We start from the raw sequence: 22367 nt of genomic DNA on the forward strand, positions 1-22367 counted from the left end.
GATTGTGTATATATATATATATATATATATTTTTTCAGAAAGATAATAAATTAATAAAATTATGAATACATTTTTGTACAAACAAAAAATTACCCCGTGCACACTTTATTCATGCATCGCACGGTCCAGTGTCCCCCCTCGATTAAATTGAAATATTGTCACGTAGTTTTTTCAGTGCAATCATGTATACGGGCAGCGTGTGGTTCAGCGGTAGGGGTTGATCCACGCTTAAGCAAGGTCAGGGGTTCGAATCCTGCCTTGTGTATGCAGCCGCGTTAAATCTTGGGGTCAACTATCCCACCCTTTGAGGTGTCTCCAACGTAGCGAGGAGATTAGTCACTGCTGTCGGCGGTGAATACTCCAGGGACGAAAAAAAAAAAAAAAATCATGTATATGGGCCTTTTCAAACTATACACAACTGCTGGTTGCTTATGAGCATTTACTCTCAACTGTGGGTTGCAGTCATGTACACTGTACGTACGAATGGCCTTTTTGATATAAAGAACTTTTTCTCATAGAAATGCCTCAAGGTGTTAGCTGAAGTGAATATTACGAAAGAAGAGCGTTAGATCTGTGGGGCAATTCGTGCCAACATGGAAAGAGAAAAAAAAATGAAGGCTCGTACGAGAAAAAAAAAACTACAAAGAACGAATATTAACACTAATTTTGTTTTTTGAAGAAAAAAAAAACAGAAAACAAAACGGGGGATATTTTCCGAAAAACAATTTTTCACATAGAATTGATTAACGAGAGCGTCTGCATTTTTTTATCAATTGAGGACTGATTGAAGGAACTTTGTAGACAGCGTAGTCATTGTTATATACCCAATTGGAGTATCCTTCACTGGCTTTGGCTTTAGGCATTTCCATAGCTCCAACTAAAGAATCAATTCTTGGATGAAGATTCGAATGAGTGCTGAGTTGGGATTGTGGTGCCCACGTTTGCAGTGGGAACGAACACATGCCTGCTTGAACATCTTGTCTCTCAAACGCTGATTGGTGATCATAATCCTGAAACAACACCAACTCACCATTCAAACCTTGTTAAATAAAAAATAACCCACTTTTTATCCACGTCTCTAATTGAAGTTAATCATAAGATTGCTCTAAAGTATTATTCTCTTCTAAAATAATTCACTAATTGATATATTTTACTAACATTCAAAAATTATTTCAAGGGGTACTAAATACTACTAATAATGATACCATACCTTAGAGAAAGCATTAGATGCAAATGAAGCATCTAGAAGATCTTCCATGCAATAACCGGGAATGGTCTCAATCAAGTACTCAGAAATGCTGCTTGTTGAAACCGAACCCGTGTCACAAGCCAAGTTGTCTCCAACCATGCGAGAAGAACCGATTTTTCCATTTGAGCATGAACTTGGTGCGTTCATATTAGAACAAGAGGTTGTTCTTTCTCCAGTGGCAGTCACATTCGAGGGAAACGATGTCGGTTCTGAAGAAGCTGCACCGATCTTTACGCCAGTGAGAAGAAACCTGTCGTGCTTCTTGGTGTGTTCGTTGACCAAATGAACAGAAAGGTCACATTCTCTACAAAGTATTGCTCTGTCCTCTTTGCAGAAAACATATGCATGCCTCTCCTGCAATAAAAACAAACCATTTCAGCATGCTTTTATTCAACGGTTTTATTTGAGGTATTGTCCAATTAAGGAAGGGGCATCTTTAATTATATACTACCTTTTGACTCTTTTTTGGTTTGTGAGAAGAATATTTCTAATCAATAGAAATCCAATTCAAATTAATTCTTATTAACGTAAAAGAATTTAATTGTTTACCAACTGTGTTGAACCATGTTGGTACAATGGTACCATTTGTTTTATTAACATACTTAAACAACTCAGATATCTATTAACAGTGTTGAATCTTGTTAGTACCATTTGTTTTGTTAACATGTTTAAAAATTCAGTTATATATCAACTGTGGAGAACTTTGTTGGTACCATTTGCTTTTTCAACATACTTAAAAGAAACTCGTGATATCTACTAATTTTGCTGGACCTTGTTCGTACCATTTGCTTTAATAAACATATAATGTGAATAAGGAAGAGAGATTCAATTCTTAAGTGATACAAGACATTATTTTTAGTTTACTAAACAATAATGTAAATAAGGAAGAGAAAAGGAGTGAGTACATGACAGATATCACAAAGAGGGGTGTCTTTGGAGTTGGAATGGTGAAGAGAGAAGCGTTTGTGTTGGTGTGCGAGCTTGTTGGCATGGTGGATGGTGCGATCACAAGCATGGCATAGACATGCTTCATCTGCGGGACAGAACAACGAAGCCACTTCATTTTGACACACATCACACTGGATCTTCATGATCTCTGGCTTTGTTCAACGTTAAATTGGTTTTGAGGCCAAGGGAATAATAAATAGGGACAAAAGAATTATGGGCGTTTCAACATCATGGTCCTAGAAAACAGCTAGGCTCAATGAGGGGTATTAAGTGTGTCTGTCTGAAAGAAAACTCTGGATGAATGAATGCCATGGCTATGATCTCTTTTCTCTCACCATGTTGTGTTGTGTTTCTCTTTCAATGAGTAAAGTGGGAGAGAGCAAGTTGGCTTAATTTATTTTATAGCAAAAGCTTTCACTCTCACAGTCTCACTGTGACTTTGTCTGAACTTGGAGGCAGCATGGTATGGCTTCATCTTACTCTCGGTTTTCTTTTCCATATGTTTCACAATTATATTATTCATGTAAAATATTTATTTCTTGAAAATTTTGATTGATTTATTTTAATAAATTTTTCTTCAACTATTTTTTTTTCTTCTTTTTACAATATTTAAACTCGATAAATTGATAGTGTTAATACCGTGGCATCGGTATTAACTAATTACGTCATGATAAATGTTTATGCCCTTAACCAGCATGTGGGAGAGCCTGCTTCATGAAATAATTTTTCAATTAGTATATATGCAGTTATATCATTTGAGATTAATAGTTAAACTAAATTAAATATGTATTAATTGATTCACTCTCAAATATATGGTGGGCGACTATTTTTTTTTATTCATAAGAATTGATTTGAATTCAATATTATTTGCATATTACTTAAACTCTATCACTAAACTAATTTCATTGGTTAAACTAATTAATTTTAAGTATAAATATGATTATCTAAAAAAATTGTATACAGATGATTAGGAAATCGAATTCCTATAATCATATTTAAGAAATACAAATATTACTAACCGTAATGGATTTTATTGGTAGACAAAAATATATTTAACATTGTGCTAGAACACATTTTTTATGAATTATTTTTTAATTCTTTTAACACTACACTTAATTGTATGTTAAAAAAACCCGTAGTTGAAATAATTGGAACATGTTTTCCTTTTCATTTTAAGAATTTCAAATCAGGTTAATCATTTTTCAATTTTAGGCGTATTTAATTAATCGGAATATGAGTATATATGTTCCATACGTCTACGGATATGCTTTCCAATTGAATAATATTTTATGGCATGACATGTGAGAATGCAAACTAAGATACCATTTTTGTCCAAGCAAATTAACAGCCAGAGCCAGAGAAGCCTCAACAAGAAAATATCTAAAAGATATTTGGAATATGAAAATGAATTATCTGTGTTCTCAGTCATGATGTATGAAAAAATTGTATTGAAGATGAGTTTAATTTCTGTACACAAATAATTTTTTTTTTTTTTTACAAGTGTACACAAATAATATTATGTAATTGTAAATTAATTAATCAAAAATTATTGTTAAGATGACTTTTAAAATATTTAATATAAAAGTTAATAAAATTATCATAAATAAAAAATTGTAATTAAACGAGAGTGTAAACACCTTTTACTATTTCAATTGAAAGACTATTTATTCATTGAAAAAGAGTGAAGCACACAGTATATCAAAAAGGAAACTTTTCAATGTTGAGAAACAACATTTATGGGCTAAACGACCATTTTGGAACAGTTTTACAAATTATTTACTAAAATGGGGTTATTTTGAAATATATTACACCTTTGGGGCTGTTTTCTACGGTGTCGCTATGGGCCATAGCGACACTAGTGACACGTGACATTTTTGTAACTCTAGCGAAACCATGAAAGCCATATTGATAACGTCGCTACAGCCTATAGCGACACAAAACAGCTCCACTAAAGTCGTTATAGCCTACAACGTCAAATATTTAATATAAAAAAAATAATTTTACTATAAGTAAATAATTTTAAAAAAATAATTTGTGAAAGTGTCGCTATAACCCATAGCGCCACCCAGTTAAAAATTAAAAATGATAAAGAGAAAAAAAATATAACATAAAGAAAAAAATAGAAAAAATAATTATATAAATATAGATTTTTATCAGAAAATAAATTAAAATCTGGAAAAAATTAATTAAGTTAATAATTTTTATAAAAAAAAATAAAACAAAAAAAAAGAAGTGGCAGTGTCCATAGCGACACTGCTTTTAAATTTTTTTTTCCACATTCAGGATATTCAACTTTCTCTATTCAAAAGTAAGAAATTATATAATTTCATTTTTTTAATCCCTTTTCACATTGTAGTTAGCCGGTTATCTTACTCAAATATAATCATATAAAAAAAGAAGTGGCAGTGTCCATAGCGACACTGCTTTTAAATTTTTTTTATTTTTTTTAATTACGCATTTTTGGTTTAGTATTTTTTAATTATCATATAAAAAAATTATTAATACACTTAAACAATAAAAAGAAATAAAATTACCTGAACCATAAATATATAAAATAAAATTTATATTAAACAAATATATAAAAAAAAGTCAAAACAAGTGGCGCTATGACCTATAGCGACACTGTGTTTCTATAGCTCATAGCGCCACCCAGTTAAAAATTAAAAATGATAAAAAGAGAAAAAAAAAATATATAACATAAAGAAAAAAATAGAAAAGATAATTATATAAATATAGATTTATATGAAAATCAGAAAATAAATTAAAATCTGGAAAAAATTAATTAAGTTAATAATTTAAAAAAAATAAAAAAATAAAACAAAAAAAAGAAGTAGCAGTGTTCATAGTGACACTACTTTTAATTTTTTTTTTCCACATTCAGGATATTCAACTTTCTCTATTCAAAAGTAAAAAATTATATAATTTCATTTTTTTAATCCCCTTTTCACATTGTAGTTAGCCGGTTATCTTACTCAAATATAATCATATAAATCATCCATTCACTTCACCTTGCACACTAGCCAGCTTGTTCTTCCACAGTGTCGCTATAAAATAAAAAATGTTGGTGGCGCTATGGCCTATAGCGACACTGTGTCACTATAGGCCATAACGCCACTTAAAAAATAAATATAATTTAATTTAAAATTAAATTTTTACATACAGAACTTAATTTTAATTTTATAAATATATAATAAATAACTTAATTTATTTTTTTTATTTTACATTTCTATTATTTTTGTTTTTTTTTTCTTATATGGTGTCGTTATGGGCTACGTCATTTTTATTAGCCCCTCAACTGTGGTGGCCCAACCTATAGCGACACTCGTGTGACTCATTCCAGCCCAACCAAGACCAAAAAATAAAATTGCCACATGTCACTGGTGTCGCTATGGCCCATAGCGACACCGTAAAAAACAGCCCCAAAGGTGTAATATGTTTCAAAACAACCCTATTTTGGTAAATTGTTTTTAAAACTGCACCAAATTAGTCGTTTAGCCGCATTTATGAGAATATATCTGCCCCCACTTTTAAACTCACCCTTTTTTTTCATTCAAATTGATTTTGTCATTCCCAACTAGCATTACTAAAAACAGATATAACATACATTTAATTATTTGATATAACTGAAAATTTTAGACTTAGCTTATCACCACTTTAATATAACCTTAACCTCTCTTGCCTGCGCAAATGAAACTTTAGTTTTAAACATTATAAACTAAGATACTAACCTAGGATTACCGTTGACCAAGGTTTGTTTGCTATTATGGAGTATAAGTTTTATTGTAAATATACATTTTTTTCAAATCTTTTCTTTTGTTAGTCTTGTTATTGGTTTTAAATTCATTGTGCTTTCGATCTTAAAATTGAATTTGTCCGATTCTCAACAAATTTATGAGACACCAAAAATTATGTTATTGTAAATATAGTCTATATAATTCACGAGTTTAGGTGTTTAGAATATTTGTTGCCTTTTTGAGGGAAGACATAAAAGGTGAACAACATTTTACAGAAGTACACGACTGTGATGAGAGGAATCCTAACAAAACATATTTTTTCAAATAAATGTTGATCTTTCACGCTCTTTTAAATATATTCTTAACAATTTATTAAAATTAATTCATTATATTATGTAAATTTACTTCTATTTTATACATTGATTACACCAAATAATAATAGAATAATTTGTATTTTTGTCATTTATTTTTATTAATCTACAATTTTAGTCTCTTATTTTAAAATAAAAATATTTAATTTCTTAATTTTACAAATACAAAATTTAACAAATTGGTATCAATTAATTGTTAAGTATTAATATTTATTCATATTTATATGATGTAAAATTTAGTGACATAATATTTAAAGATTAAAAAAACTAAACAAAAAATCATGAAAATATAATTTATTAATAAAATAAATATCAATTATTTATTAAAATAAATATAAATGAATATTTTGTAAGTTATTTTGTTTTTATCTCAACATGTTAGGTTACTAAATATCATATCATTTAAGTGGTAAAAGATTATTAAACAATGATAAAATTTAATAATCAAATATTAAAATACATATTAAGACTAAAATTTTATATTTTTTTAAAATAGGAGAGTACATATCCTTATTTTAAAATAGGAGAAATAAAATTCAAGATTGAAAAAATATAAAGATTAAAAGTGAAATTTATGTATAATTAATATGCAGGAAGAATGTTTACAAAGTAATCTTGACTTGAATTTTTCATTTTAGTATTATTTTTATTATTAGATGAAATTATATTGAACTCCCGCTCACTGTACATTAATGGGATCAATGAAAATTTTTAATCAATAATAAATAATTTGAAATAACCTTCATTTTAGTTAATCTCAACTAAAAATGTTGTTTGCTAATATGTTTTAAAAAGTATATTGCTATAATTTTTCAGATCAGTGAGGCAGTGCCCAGGCATCAACCTTCCTTTGGAATTATAAGGTGATCTGGTTATTAAGGAGAATGATGTAAAACTGGAATAATAAAGAAAGAGTGGATTTGTTGTATCTCTTCTTTAACATAACAATTAATTATTAATATTTATCGATAAAAAATTGCAATTTTGAGTTTATTAATTCTGACATATTCTTGTAGCCTTTTCTTTTTCAAAACAACCTAGTGTGGTTGTTGCAGACTTTGTTCTTCTCTTTGATTCACATTCATATACCAAATGAACGCAAAACTGGAAAGTCCAAGAACGAAAGTGGGTAAGTAATTAAATAATTAAGTCGGCCAAACTAAACGACAGAAAACACTTTTTTCAATATGCAACACTCATACGTATCATCTAGCTAGCTCGAGAATCTTTCAAACACAATAATGCAAAAGATATGTAGGATGAGGGGAAGAAAAAGGTGGGCAGAAGATAAGAAAGGAATATTTTTCTTTAACCTAGACGAATTCAAATATGATTCATCACATGAATGAAACTTTGAATGACAATTTGTTTGGATATCTTTATTATATATATATATATATATATAAAGATGAACTCGTTTATTTCATAAATAAATTTATTTAGATTTATTTAGTTTAATAATTCATGTTCTATATTAAATTTTAACGATCTAACCGTTAAATTTAAAATTTTTATGATATAAATCAAATTTGTAAATTTAAAAAAAAAAATTAAAAATTATTTGATATTTCATTTTATAAATTCAAATTAATGTATAAAATAATTTTATAATTATTTGTTAATTTAAATTAATGAAATGAAGTATTAAATAATTTTTAATTTTTTTTAAAATTTACAAATTTAATACATGCATTAAGAACTTTAAATTTAACAGTTAGATCGTTAAAATTTGATATAAAACATGAATTATTAAACGAAGTAAATATAAGTAAACTTACTTATAAAATAAATGGATCTCTCCTTTTATATATATATATATATATATATATATATATATATATATATATCTTAAAAATTAGTTTTATAAATTTGAGTTAAATTCAAAATCATTAAGAGATAAGAAAAATTGTTAGTATATATCATTAAACTCAAACATTATAATGATACAAATAGGGCACTACATTCAATTTTCTAGCACCAGTAATGAGAACATCGTACATTTGAATGTTGAAAATGGGTAATAAATACAGATTGCATGTAATTGAGCATTTTGTAGGATTCAAAAACTGAGGCAGGAAACTAAGACCAACAAATAGGGTTAGGTTTAATAGTGTAGCACAATCGGTAGGGAAATTAAGGACAAAAGTTGAACTTTCGGCATGTTTGGGGCTCCACGTGAGAGGGAACGTGGGAGTCAAAACTCCTTAAAATAAGAGTAGTGCAAAAAGCTCATCAATCAATTTCTTCCTCTCACATTCTACAGTGTATTTTTTTTTCATTAAAAAATGAATTATATTAAAATCTAAAATTATTATTTGTAGTTCTTCGTGAGATCCACATAATAATTTGTGTTTAATAGAAAGTAACGCTCAAACATACTTAATAATGTGTACTTTTTTTCTCAGCCATTCATCACTCATGGGGGAGGAGGGCATGGGGAATAAGATACTGGTGAAGAATCATGTGTGGAATATTTAGTTAGAAAGCTTGGTCCATTCAATTTCCTTGGCGTGTTGCATATTTCTGGGAACATTTTCTTTATGGAACATTTTAATGTAATGTGGACATGATAGTGGACCTTATAAATGTCATGACCCTGTTGCCATCAACGTTTGTCTGCGTAGCTTGCTCTTGCCAGCTGTGCTACTAAATATGCTCATTTCTTCTAGGTCAACTTCTCTTTGCCAACTCTACCTATAAAATACACATGATTTCAAGAAAAAAGACTTCCGTACTTCTACATGTAGAATACGTATATGTTTGGAAGAAAAAAAAAACTAGGATTGGCATTAGTTAATTATTTTTTGTTCTCAATCTTATATACTTTGTGTTTGTTTAGTTTTCATGGTAAGGGTAGTTAAAATTAATTTTGTATGATGTGTGTTGATCAATAGGAAGTTAAATACTTTATAATAAGATGTGATTAAAAATATTATTTACTCCTATAAGATCAATAGGATGAAAATTAGTTATATATATTTATGGTGAAATTTTCATAATTTTTAGAAATAACGAATAAATGTTTTTATGGTAAATATGGATGGTGGCTAGGGTGATCTATCTTTATAGGTGGATTATCATGTTCCAATATTGTCACGAGATAAAATTTTTGACGATTAAACCATTTTCCTTGATTTATTCTCCTTCCCCTCTTCTTCTTTGGGTAATGTTTTTGTTTCCTAGGTTTGATACAAAGGAGGTAACACAAGTGTAGATTATATGCGACAATAGGCGCAAGTGAACAACTTGTAACGATAGAGACATAACAGTAGAGGCACTCGAGTGTAGAGGCTTATATTAATAGGTGATATAATGTAGAAAGTCTATATTAATGACTAATATGCACCTCATTTTAATCTAATGAATGTTAATTGTTGTAATGAATGTTAATTGTTGAGTATGGTAGACCACCTATTCAAGTTCTTAGAATTCATTAGTGAATACATATCACAAAATCAAATAATTTGTCTCTCTTTGTAAAAAAATTTAGGAAAAACATACACGTTTGGTTATTGTTGAGTATAACCAATTATGCTTCTAAACCTTTATTTGATTAGAGATTATAAAAAGAAACTATTCAATTTTTTGTGTTAGGTTAAAAAAATTATCTTTATATATTAAACATGAATCTTTACACAAAAGTGTTTTTACTTTCTTTAAGGAGAGGGTTGATAGGGATTTTTTTTAACTCTTTATCTTCGATTTCTATTTATCATAATTATTTATAAATTAAATATTAATATTTTAAATTTAATTATCAATAAATAAAAATAACTTTTTTGTTACAATATAAATTATTTATCATAAATTTAAAATATAATTTATATATTTAAAAATATCCATATATACTAATTTTAAATATAATTTATATATTTAAATATAATATTATATATTTAATTTATTATAAATTTTAATTATATATAATAAATATACATATACATCTTACATACTAAAATACTAATTACACTAATTTCTGCATCAAACATCCTTTCAAGATAAAAACATTCAAACAAATTTTAAAACCAACTTTAACCAACAAATTAATTTTGCAAATTCTTACCTAAACGCGCACAACATATTACAACCACTTGTGTTTAATCAATTGAATTAAATCTTCTTGATATCTAACTGAGCATATAATATTATCTATATTTTTTTATAGAAATTATAACCTGAAATTATTGATCAGAGTGAAATAATCTCATATGAATGATCAATCCATTGATGAATTGATCCATGCATTGGTGACAAACACATAATAATATTAATAACAAAGTGAAGGGCCTGCAGTGTAAACTATTAGTTTGGGCCTACGTCCAACCAACTACGATGGGCTTCTCATTCTTCTTTTCAAGGTCATCGGCCCATACTTGTATGACTATCAAGGCGCTTTTTGAGCCTAGGAATGATTTTTTGTATGGACAATAAAATATTAAAATATTAAAAAGAAATTTTTTGAACAGGTAATGAAGTATATGGTTGGTATTTGGATGCGTAAAACTTGAAGCGTCACTAGAGCTCTCTCTCTCTCTCTCTCTCTCTCCCGCCATTGAAGTAACTAATTACCATTCCGAGAATGAGAATCAACGCTTTCTGTGTCTCATCGTTTGCTTCTGTATATTCTCCTTTTCCTAATCATCAGGTACTTTCTTCCATTCTTCTGTTATGGATTCATTTGCGCTATTTAATTCTCCTGTTTATGATTATTACTATGCTGTCATCTCTAGGTTGCACTGCCGCAAGATTCCAAACTTCGGAAACATAGGCTGAACTTGAGGCTCACGCCATTTCACTTGAATTCGAAGAGGAGGTAGTAACCGATCGTGCTCGCTGTCACTGATTAGTGATTATTATTATTCATTGATTAACTATTGTATCATGTGATGTGATGTTAAGCTTTGTTTTATTTACACTTCTAGCACTTGTTTGGATAAATTTTTTCGAAAACACTTAAAAAGAGAAGATAAAATTAGGAAGGAAAATGAAATAAACTTTCTATAAGTTAAGATTAGCTTATGCATGAGTTAATTAGTTTTCAGCGAGAGAGTTTCTATAAATTAGCTTATTTGTAAGTTAATTTTAGTTTATGCATAAATTAATTTAACTTGTTAGTGAACCTAATTTCATTTTTTGTTTATATTTTATCCTTTTATAAATTTATCCAAACAGGCTACTAGTAGTCTAGTACTGTATTCTAATATTTGATGAAACTATCAAAATTCAGAATAGTGAATTGCCGTGTTTGGATCTAAAAACAGGACAACTTTCATATGTGCAGCCAGTCAAGAAGCCGAGGAAGCTTTTAAGAAGACTGTTGAAATTGATAGGCTCATAGATATGCTCAGAGAAGCTAATCCTCACGAAGTACGATTTATTTAACCACATTTTATAGCAGATGTAGCTCATGGAAATGTGATTTGAACTTGTATTTTATGTATTGGTTGATTGGTTTTGGATAACGTTTTTCAATGGCATCAATGTTGTTTTGTTTTTCATTTTGTAAACAGCTCCAGAAACTTGTTGTCGAAAACATCCTCGCTTTCAATCCAAGCTTTTGGGTGCGACTTGCAGCAAGATCTGATACTTGCAAGTCTGAGGATGATAAAGTACACTTCTGAAATTTCGAAAATGTTTATTTAGTCAGTCTCTGTGTAGTTCTTTCATTACACTAATTGCTTTTGTTTATTGTTGATATGCAGAGAGATTATGAAGAATTGGCTGCGACAGTCATGAGTGTGGTGGATCTCGTGGTGCACAAGACTAATGTACACCTCTCTCTTCATTTAGTTGAACATTGTTCAAAAGTTGTTGGGTTATCTTTGAAGCTTCTTTTGACAATAATCTTGTTTTTATGTGCTTACTTTGCAGGAAAAGATAGAATCTTCCACAGATGTCCTAAAGGGAGTACTAAAACCTGTGATTGATGATGAAGGAGAGATTCCATGGCCTCCTAGAGATCCGCGGGCACTCACATTGATGGAAAAGGTGAGTTCTGTTTCTCATTGATTTTAGCAAGAGTGACCTATTTTATTGGAAGAACTTTCTTCTAAATTTTATACTATGTATATCCCCCTTCACTTTGATATATTGTGAAGCAGTCAGCAATGCTCTACTTGTGTCATCTGTCAACATTAGGCTTAATTTGAATAGTATTTTTTTTTAGTTGTTGCATGGATTTCTACTGACTACCTTTATGCTAAATCTCAACATTTGATACATGTTTCAGTCTTCATTCATCATGAACTTTAATGTGCATTCCATCTTTGAGAGAGTCTTTTTCATTCACCTTCAGGTTTTGCAAAATATGAATTAGATTAGACTTGAGCCACCAAATGATTAATGGCAGTAATAAACAACAGGGTGATGGGTAAATAATTCGTTATGTATTCTTCTACTCCTCTGTAATGCAAGTTTAAATGAGATAGGCACCATATAACCATTTCATTTGTGAAGCCAAAAGTAAATAAGTGTCTGCCGAATCATGGATATTTGTCATTGTTTTAGTCTTTCTTCTCTAGTAAATGAAGAGATTTCATTTTCGTAAACTATTATATTTGCCAGTGGTTTGTTTTGGTTATTCATAAATATTTTCAGCAAATCCTCTATCTATGTAAATTTTAAGTTCCAATTATTAGGAAATAAGTCAAAGGGAGCAAGAAGGACAGCTGGATGAAGGGTTTCTTGCTGAAGTTAATGCGCAGCTACGACAAGTGAGTCTGTCTTTCCGCCTTATATTTAACCTAAAATAATTTTCAGTAGTCAGTACTGAGTAGATCTAGTAACAGCAAATGTTGTCCAATGTTCGCTATCTATATCGTCCTTAAAACTCGTCGTAGTTATTTACATGTCAAACACATACCAAGTGACCCTAAAATGAAAAAAAGATACTAACTACTTAGTTTACGAGGTATCAACAATTTGGATAATTTTAAGGCTTATTAGTTTTGGACATTCAACTACTAAACTAATATTTGACCACAATTTCTCTCGTGTGTATTCACTTTTGGTGTATAATAAGGTCATATTTCTAATTAGCTTCCTGTTAGGCTCCATTTTGTTGAAAAGTCAAAATAGGTGGCTGCCAATGAAATCAAATTTGGCAGGCCACCGAAAACAAATTTGGCAGAAAGCAGAAATCAAATTTGGCTGCCAAAGAAATCAAAATTGGAGGCACCGAAATTTGGAGCGTTCACACTGCAATATTTGCTTATAAATAGCAAGCCCCTCCGTTCATTTGATAGATCCAACGAAAGCATAAACACTTGTAGGAAAATTGAGAGAGAGAGAGTGATTCTTAATTTTCTGGGTATAGTTGGGTCATGGGTTGTGAGTGGTTGTAAGTATTTTGAGAGATTGTGAGTGTTCTGTAAACACTATTTATATTTCCCTTTTTCAGTAAAATATCTGCAGCAGCCCGGAGACGTAGGCAGAGTTGGCCGAACTCCGTTATCAATTTTGTGTGTGCTATTAGTCCACAATTATTTTTGCTCCATTCTCAAATCTGAAGTTACGGGAAAGATCAGCGTAATTTTTCCTAACAACTGGTATCAGAGCCGGTTGTTTCTGCTAAACTCTGGCGAGAGTACTATTCATATGAATAGTATTTTACTATTCACGTGAATAGTGAATAGTGTAAATTGGTCAGCGTTACCAATTTGTTGGCAGAAGCGATCCGAGAAGTCAGATTTGAGTGGGAGCAATGGCGGCAGATGAAGGAAAGGTGAAAATTGAAAAGTTCGATGGTGCGGACTTTAGCTTTTGGAAGATGCAGATCGAAGATTACCTGTACCAGAAAAAGCTACATCAACCTCTCGAAGGAAAGAAACCAGAGGGCATGAAGGATGATGAATGGGTCCTTCTTGATAGACAAGCCCTTGGAGTTATCCGCTTGACATTATCTCGTAATGTTGCTTTCAATATTGCAAAGGAAAAGACCACGGTGGGTCTTATGACGGCTCTTTCCAGTATGTATGAAAAGCCGTCAGCCTCAAACAAAGTTCACTTGATGAGGCGGTTGTTTAACTTGCGAATGGCGGAAGGCGCATCAGTAGCACAACATTTAAATGAACTCAGTACAGTCACAACCCAGTTGAGTTCAGTTGGAATTGAATTTGACGATGAAGTACGAGCATTGATACTTTTGTCTTCTCTACCAGAAAGTTGGAATGCTACTGTCACAGCTGTGAGTAGCTCATCGGGAAGCAATAAGTTGAAATCAGATGATGTTCGTGATCTGGTTCTCAGTGAAGAGATCCGACGGAGAGAGTCGGGTGAATCCTCAACCTCTTCAGTATTACATACAGAGTCAAGAGGGAGGGCTCCAACCAGAGGAAATGGACGTGGAAAATCAAGGGATAACAGGTCCAAATCCAGAAATCATCGTAGTTCTAACAACTCAAAAACTATCAAGTGTTGGAACTGTGGGCAGACCGGGCACTACAAAAATCAGTGCAAAAATGCACCGAAGAATCAGGAGGCGAAAGCAGAGGCAAATATTGCTTCTACCTCAGGAAGAGATGATGCATTAATATGCTCTTTGGAGAGCAAGGAGGAGTCTTGGGTGTTAGACTCTGGAGCATCTTTCCACGCTACTTCGCAGAGAGAATTCTTCGAGAATTATGTTCCCGGAAACCTTGGTAAAGTCTACCTTGGTAATGAACAATCTTGTGAGATTGTTGGAAAAGGTGTAGTGAAGATTAAGCTAAAAGGGTCTGTATGGGAATTGAAGAATGTCAGACATATTCCCGACCTAACGAAGAACTTAATCTCAGTAGGCCAGTGAAGGCTACACAACGACCTTCCATGGTGATGATTGGAAGATTTCCAAGGGTGCAATGACGATTGCTCGTGGTAAAAAGAGCGGTACTCTTTACAAAACAGCAGGAGCATGTTATTTAATTGCAATTGCAGCAAATGACAATCCCAATCTATGGCACCAGAGACTTGGCCATATGAGTGAGAAAGGGATGAAGATTATGCACTCGAAGGGAAAATTACCAGGTCTTCAGTCAGTGGAAATTGACATGTGTGAAGACTGTATACTTGGAAAGCAGAAAAGAGTCAGCTTTCAGACAAGTGGAAGAACCCCAAAGAAGGAGAAACTCGAGCTTGTTCACTCCGATGTGTGGGGTCCAACGACTGTCTCATCTATTAGTGGGAAGCAATACTTCGTGACTTTTATTGATGATCACTCTCGGAAAGTATGGGTATACTTTCTAAAACATAAGTCAGATGTATTTGAGGCTTTCAAGATATGGAAAGCCATGGTTGAAAATGAGACAGGATTGAAGATTAAAAAGCTCAGAACCGACAATGGTGGTGAATATGAAGACACCAGATTCAAGAAGTTCTGCTATGAGCACGGAATCAGAATGGAAAGAACCGTGCCTGGTACACCGCAACACAATGGTGTAGCTGAGCGGATGAACCGAACGTTGACTGAGAGAGCCAGAAGCTTGCGTATGCAGTCAGGCTTACCAAAACAGTTTTGGGCAGAAGCAGTCAACACAGCAGCATACTTGATCAACCGAGGTCCATCGGTACCATTGGAGTATAGAATACCAGAAGAGGTATGGAGCGGAAAGGAGGTAAAACTCACACATCTTAAAGTTTTCGGTTGCGTAGCATATGTGCACATCAGTGATCAAGGCAGAAATAAGCTTGATCCCAAATCGAAGAAGTGCACTCTCATCGGTTATGGTGAAGATGAGTTTGGCTATCGCCTATGGGATGATGAAAACAGAAAGATGATCCGCAGCAGAGATGTTATCTTCAATGAGAGAGTGATGTACAAGGACAGACATAACACTGATGCCAGTAACTCAGAAGAGAGTAGGCCAGTGTATGCAGAGGTGGATGATGTCCCAGAAAGTCCTATAGTTGAAACTCCTCAGCCAGAGGAATCAACGGAACAAAGTTGTGAACAACAATCTGACACACCAGAGTCTTCAACTTCAGCTCCTGTGAGGAGATCATCTCGGCCTCATGTACCTAACAGGAGATACATGAACTATATGTTGTTGACTGATGGAGGTGAGCCTGAAGATTATGATGAAGCATGTCAGGCCACAGATTCCAGCAAGTGGGAGCATGCCATGAAAGACGAAATGAAGTCTTTAATCTCTAATCAGACGTGGGAACTAGCTGAGTTACCCAGAGATAAGAAAGCACTTCACAACAAATGGGTGTATCGAGTAAAAGAGGAGCATGATGGCTCCAAAAGATACAAAGCTCGATTAGTCGTCAAAGGATTCCAACAAAAGGAAGGAGTTGACTACACAGAGATTTTTTCTCCAGTTGTGAAACTTAATACAATCAGAACAGTGTTGAGTATTGTTGCTAGTGAAGAGCTCTACCTAGAGCAGTTAGATGTGAAGACCGCATTTCTTCATGGAGATCTAGATGAGGAGATATACATGCACCAACCAGAAGGCTTCTCAGAGAAAGGAAAAGAGAATATGGTGTGCAGGTTGAAGAAGAGCTTGTATGGTCTAAAACAAGCTCCAAGACAGTGGTACAAGAAGTTTGATGGCTTCATGCACAAAGAAGGCTTCCACAAGTGCAATGCTGACCACTGTTGCTACTTCAAGAGATATAAGTCCAGTTATATCATTCTGCTACTTTATGTTGATGATATGTTAGTAGCTGGTTTAGATATGGATGAGATAAGAAGCTTGAAGCAGCGATTGTCAAAAGAATTTGACATGAAGGACTTAGGTCCTGCAAAGAAGATTCTTGGAATGCAAATCACAAGAGATAAGCAAAGAGGGATTTTGCAGTTATCTCAAGCAGAGTACATCAACCGTGTTTTGCAAAGATTTAACATGGGCGACGCCAAGCCAGTTAGTACACCTTTGGCTAGTCATTTTCGCCTATCCAAGGATCAGTCCCCTCAGACAGAGGAAGAAAAATGCTTTATGGCTAAAGTTCCATATGCTTCAGCCATTGGAAGTTTGATGTACGCAATGGTCTGTACAAGGCCAGACATTGGCCATGCAGTGGGAGTTGTTAGCAGGTTTATGTCGAATCCAAGAAAAGCTCATTGGGAAGCAGTTAAATGGATTCTGAGGTATCTACGAGGCACCACAGAAAGGTGTTTGCACTTTGGTAAAGGTAAAATAAAGGTGCAAGGATATGTAGATGCAGACTATGGAGGTGAAGTCGATCACCGAAGAAGTACCACCGGTTATTTTTTTACTGTTGGTACTACAGCTGTTAGTTGGATGTCGCAGGTACAAAAGATTGTCGCTTTATCCACTACAGAAGCTGAGTACGTAGCAGTAACAGAAGCCAGTAAAGAATTGATATGGCTTCAGGGATTGTTAACAGAGCTGGGATTCATCCAAGAGAGGAGTGTTTTGCATAGTGATAGTCAGAGTGCAATACATCTGGCAAAGAATTCAACATTTCACTCTAGGACAAAACACATTGATATTCGTTATCACTTTATCAGATCTTTGCTAGAGGATGAGGTGTTAACATTGAAGAAGATCTTAGGAAGCAGGAACCCAACAGACATGTTAACAAAGGTGGTGACCATTGACAAACTGAAGTTGTGCTCAACTTCAGTTGGCCTGCTAGTAACAGACTAGGGAAGGCTGCTGCATTGATTAAAGTGTGAAGACAGATTGAAATCAGTCTTCAAGTGGGAGATTGTTGAAAAGTCAAAATAGGTGGCTGCCAATGAAATCAAATTTGGCAGGCCACCGAAAACAAATTTGGCAGAAATCAAATTTGGCTGCCAAAGAAATCAAAATTGGAGGCACCGAAATTTGGAGCGTTCACACTGCAATATTTGCTTATAAATAGCAAGCCCCTCCGTTCATTTGATAGATCCAACGAAAGCATAAACACTTGTAGGAAAATTGAGAGAGAGAGAGTGATTCTTAATTTTCTGGGTATAGTTGGGTCATGGGTTGTGAGTGGTTGTAAGTATTTTGAGAGATTGTGAGTGTTCTGTAAACACTATTTATATTTCCCTTTTTCAGTAAAATATCTACAGCAGCCCGGAGACGTAGGCAGAGTTGGCCGAACTCCGTTATCAATTTTGTGTGTGCTATTAGTCCACAATTATTTTTGCTCCATTCTCAAATCTGAAGTTACGGGAAAGATCAGCGTAATTTTTCCTAACACATTTGACTCAAAGGAGGGGAGGAGAGAGAAGAACTTAGAAATTTTGTTTGGTTGAAAGAAGAGAAGGGGAGGTAGCTCTTTTCTTGTTGGTTCACAAGGGGAACGGCGGAGAGGAATTTTATAAACCAATTTACTTTTGTATTCTCATAATTTTAAATTTAATAATGTAAATAAGGATATTTCGGATATTATATTAAAAATATTTTAAAATCTCTCTCCCCTTTCAAATCTACGTGATTTTGCTCTCCCCCTCTCCCTTCCTAAAAATTGAACCAAAAAAAAAAGTTTTTAAAAATCTCTCCCCTCCAATCAAACACTGTTATAGCAGTATATATTTTGAGATGTTTGCAAAGAACTGCTATGTTTGACTGATATGTTTTCTATATATGATAAACTTTTCTTTTTCCTTTTTCTATTTTCCACTGTAATTATATTTACATATAACATATGACTTGTTTAAGACTCAACAGTATTTCGCCTATAATGAGCAGGCAAAGGAAGATGGTGATAAACCTGGCCTTGAGGCTATGTTGCAAAAGGTGTTGCAGCTCTATGCTTCAAAAGTTCTCTCAAAACGTAGTTATGCCATGAAAGGTTTGTCTGTAGTCGATGTATTCTGCAGGAAATATTATGTCTAAACAGACGAGTATTTGCTTGTGAAATAACACCGCCAATCCGTGAAAGTGTTAGGTTGCTATTTTCTTTTTTATTTAATTCCTTTTCTTCTTTAAAGTTATGTGTATATTTACTTTATTGAATAGGAGAAAGATAGAGAATAGGAAATGTAGGAAAGTAACTTGAATAAATTAAGTTAAATAAAGGAATTTTCATTGTACTTGCTACGGTCAAACTATAGTTAAAATATATATTTTTTCTTTATATGGTTATGGTTGACAGTTTAGTTTTTTCACTCTCTTTTTCTCTTTCTTTGTATATGATCCTTTTGTGTGCAACAAATTTCGTCCCTTTTAGATGAGAATGGCCTTTCTGAAAACTTAGTCTCTCAGTCTCTCTTCTAAATGAAAAAGATTTGAGATAAAAACATATTGACTATTAATTGTGAGGCCCTAGAGGGGACACTAAAGGTTCTTCCCTTCCATCCGTTTGATAGATAGAAGGGAAGCGGGGAGGTAGCTTTTTTTCTTCATGTTGTCTAAAGAGTTGAAAGTTGAAGACTTTGGAATCAAATGGTTTTCGCCTAAATTAGACTGAGAGTATATGCATTGTAATTTTAGCAAGAGACAGGACTATGACTTCGAAGTTAAAATGGAAGATGACACACCATAAGTTTCTAAGTTTTAATACATGGGGTTAATCTTGTCAAATGATAGGGAAATTATTGAGAATGTCACACATAGAATAGAAGTGAAATGGCTAAAAAGGAGAAAGCTATTGAGAATTATTTGTGATCGCAAAATACCTACCAAACTCAAATGTAAGTTTATCTTACTATTATACCTCTGACTATATTCTGGTAGTGAACGTTGGGCTTTATAGGGACACAAAAGAAAAATAGGAGTAGTAGAAATAAAAATGTTAAGAAAGATCTGTGGCCACACAAGAAAGAACAAGATACGAAATGACTGTATATGAGGTGGTATTGATATGACCCTGATTAAGGAAAAGGTGACAAAAAGATCGATCAGGGTTGTTTGGAGTTTGGACATCCAAAGGTCACTCGAGACCAGTAAGGGAAGTAGATTGCATGGATTTTAGTCCCGTCCAAAGGAAGAGAAGAAGACCGAGATGGAAACTGGAGAAATTGCTTTGAGGGGTTTCATGTAAATAATATATTTGAAGATTTGGTCTTTAACAAAGTTAAATGGTGTTATATGGTCCATGAATCACCTAGTGGGATAAGGCTTTTGTTATTGTCAAAGTTAAACTGTGAAAATAAATGATTAGTGCCTAATTGGATTGATTGGTCATTTAGGAACCAGGATCAGGTCTACCGATCCATTAGGTTGCCTCCCACATAAGAGATTTTTTTTTGTTATTATAACCATTGAGCTGCCTTTTGATACACTGGAGTTGTAAAGTACGTTAACTATACAAATTCTAACTATTTTGATTTTTCATCAACAAATCAAAGTTCTGTTTTCAATGCTCTTCAAATAAATAGTTTTGCATTTCAATAATCTAATTTTTAGTTTCAGAATATGTTAATATAAAATCACAACAGACATAAAATTGAACGGTCATGATTGATTTATAAATAGTGCAATTAGTTTAGTTCTTTTCTATCATGGTGTATAGAAAATAAAGTCGTGGACATCTTTTCAGCTTATCATTGTCTTCTTGCTTGTCAACATATCCTTACAGGTTGGCACAAATATAGAACTTTTATGCTTAATCTGGATGATTTGTGTTCTTGCAGGGAAGGAAGTTTTGAAGGATGAACAATTCCTTGAAACCATAATCCAAGGTGTCTTAATTCTCCAAATCTTTTATGTTATAGAAAAAATTCAATTGTAAACTTACTGTCAGAATTATGTCCCTGGTTCTTGAGAAAAATAGCTTCCTAATCGTGCGCCACCTTTTATCTCCAATGTTATATAAGTTTTGCTTCAATGATCAATCATATTGTTTATCCCTTGCAGCTCCTGAACAAGAATGGAACAATATTTTGATCAAAGGATTGACAATTGGTGGTGGGGATATTTCAGTAGAGGAGCTTTTCGCAGTCTTAAATAAACGAGTTGAACGCGTTTTGATTAGAACTGTGAGACAAAGCCATGTTTAATTTTTTTATGCATGTGGCTATAATTCATTCTCTGTCTTCTATATTACTGATTTTGTTCCTTTGATTTGTTCATGCTCTTTCTCTTGACCACATGCTGCTGAAAAACTAAGGAGGGAGGCTCTTACCAACAACGGATTCTGACAGAGTACCTGAAAGGCATCGAAACTAGGGCAGCGGAGATTGTTCAAGTGCTTCAGGGGAAACCACAATAGCATTTTCTTCGAACCTGAAATTGGCCTTAGCAGTTGGAATGTCATTAGCCAAAACAATGTTCTGCATAATGCTACAATACAAGTGGTTTGTTATTTGAAGAGAAGATCAAGCGAATACAGTGAGCTCGAGAAATACAGATGATCATATCTTCAAGCAGGTAGCAATACTCACATGGATCGACCAATTGGCCTTCAGAACAGTTTCTGGCTACTTTCAAATTCAGGTAGCTTTACACAACAGGTTAAGTAATATCTCCTCCCAAAAATTGAAAGAAAATATATAATTTATTGTAATATTGGAATCTAGCAAAATCATTAGTCTTTCTTACCGAGTCTCTTGGGGACCCTAGTTAAGGAGCCATTAATACATTTTATTAAATATTTTAATTATTTTTAAAAAAGTATACATTAATCATTTTGTGGTTTCATTTTTGTCAATGTTTTATTTTTTATTTCTTTTTGTTTCCCTAATCTTAGGCACTTGCAGCATTCCTCTTTATGTTTGTTTATTAGCATATGGAAATGTTCCTACAATAATACATTAATTGTTTCAAGTGAACTGCAATTTCTTTTATTTGTGCAGCATGAAATTTGAAACATGTAAAATATAACAAAATGTTGATGAAAAAGTACATCGTAAGAATTTTCAGCGCGCTTATTTTTCATTTGAGAATTACAGAGTATTCAGATCGAATTCACATGCATGATAAGACTCGTGGCAAAGAATTGTAGCTTACATATAAGGCATAAAATCCGTTAGAAATCAGTTATTATAAAAACCAACCTATCATAGTGTAAAACTACACGGTCAGTATATTACCTATTTTTCTTACAAATAATTAGAATAATAAATATTTAATTTATGTATAATATCACAATGTTTTTTGTAATAAAAATAAGTGAGTATAATTTTTTTATAATATATTTCTAGTTTTGGTTTATAAAACGATCCCTCAAAACTTGTAATAGCTAAATTTA

At 32.7% G+C, this 22367-nt stretch overlaps 2 protein-coding genes across 3 annotated transcripts; one reads left to right on the plus strand and one right to left on the minus strand.

Annotated features, from left to right (window-relative positions):
* Window positions 1-650: 650 nt before the first annotated feature.
* Window positions 651-2653, minus strand: LOC109818394 (B-box zinc finger protein 20). The gene is made up of 3 exons (XM_020383845.3): window positions 2155-2653; window positions 1211-1603; window positions 651-1010 (listed from the first exon to the last, which is right to left on the minus strand). The coding sequence occupies exons 1-3, from the start codon at window positions 2338-2340 to the stop codon at window positions 744-746; spliced, it is 846 nt and encodes a 281-aa protein (XP_020239434.1). The 5' UTR covers window positions 2341-2653; the 3' UTR covers window positions 651-743.
* An 8118-nt stretch (window positions 2654-10771) lies between these two features.
* Window positions 10772-21817, plus strand: LOC109794434 (uncharacterized). 2 transcript variants are annotated; one of them, XM_083062193.1, is made up of 11 exons: window positions 10772-10944; window positions 11030-11112; window positions 11585-11666; window positions 11810-11908; window positions 12002-12067; window positions 12171-12287; window positions 12938-13012; window positions 18926-19028; window positions 20812-20859; window positions 21035-21156; window positions 21288-21817. In XM_083062193.1, exons 1-11 carry the CDS (start codon window positions 10879-10881, stop codon window positions 21387-21389), a joined length of 963 nt encoding a protein of 320 aa, XP_082918319.1. In that variant the 5' UTR covers window positions 10772-10878; the 3' UTR covers window positions 21390-21817. The 2 variants fall into 2 exon arrangements, with proteins under 2 accessions (XP_082918319.1, XP_082918318.1); XM_083062192.1 differs by having other exon boundaries at window positions 10773-10944; window positions 11561-11666.
* The last annotated feature ends 550 nt before the right edge of the window (window positions 21818-22367 follow it).

The sequence above is a fragment of the Cajanus cajan genome, chromosome 8 (genome assembly GCF_000230855.2).
Source record: "Cajanus cajan strain Asha chromosome 8, NIPB_CcT2T_4, whole genome shotgun sequence".
NCBI lineage: Eukaryota > Viridiplantae > Streptophyta > Magnoliopsida > Fabales > Fabaceae > Cajanus > Cajanus cajan.

Bases quoted from the DNA above. Each gene is read 5' to 3' on its own strand.
- LOC109794434 (XM_083062192.1), top strand. From the start codon at position 10,879: ATGAGAATCAACGCTTTCTGTGTCTCATCGTTTGCTTCTGTATATTCT. The intron at 12,068-12,170 runs GTACACCTCTCT...CTTACTTTGCAG, and splicing joins TCGTGGTGCACAAGACTAAT to GAAAAGATAGAATCTTCCAC. The intron at 12,288-12,937 runs GTGAGTTCTGTT...TCCAATTATTAG, and splicing joins CACTCACATTGATGGAAAAG to GAAATAAGTCAAAGGGAGCA.
- LOC109818394 (XM_020383845.3), bottom strand. From the start codon at position 2,340: ATGAAGATCCAGTGTGATGTGTGTCAAAATGAAGTGGCTTCGTTGTTC. The intron at 1,604-2,154 runs GTACTCACTCCT...TTTTTATTGCAG, and splicing joins CTCTTTGTGATATCTGTCAT to GAGAGGCATGCATATGTTTT. The intron at 1,011-1,210 runs GTATGGTATCAT...GTGTTGTTTCAG, and splicing joins CATCTAATGCTTTCTCTAAG to GATTATGATCACCAATCAGC.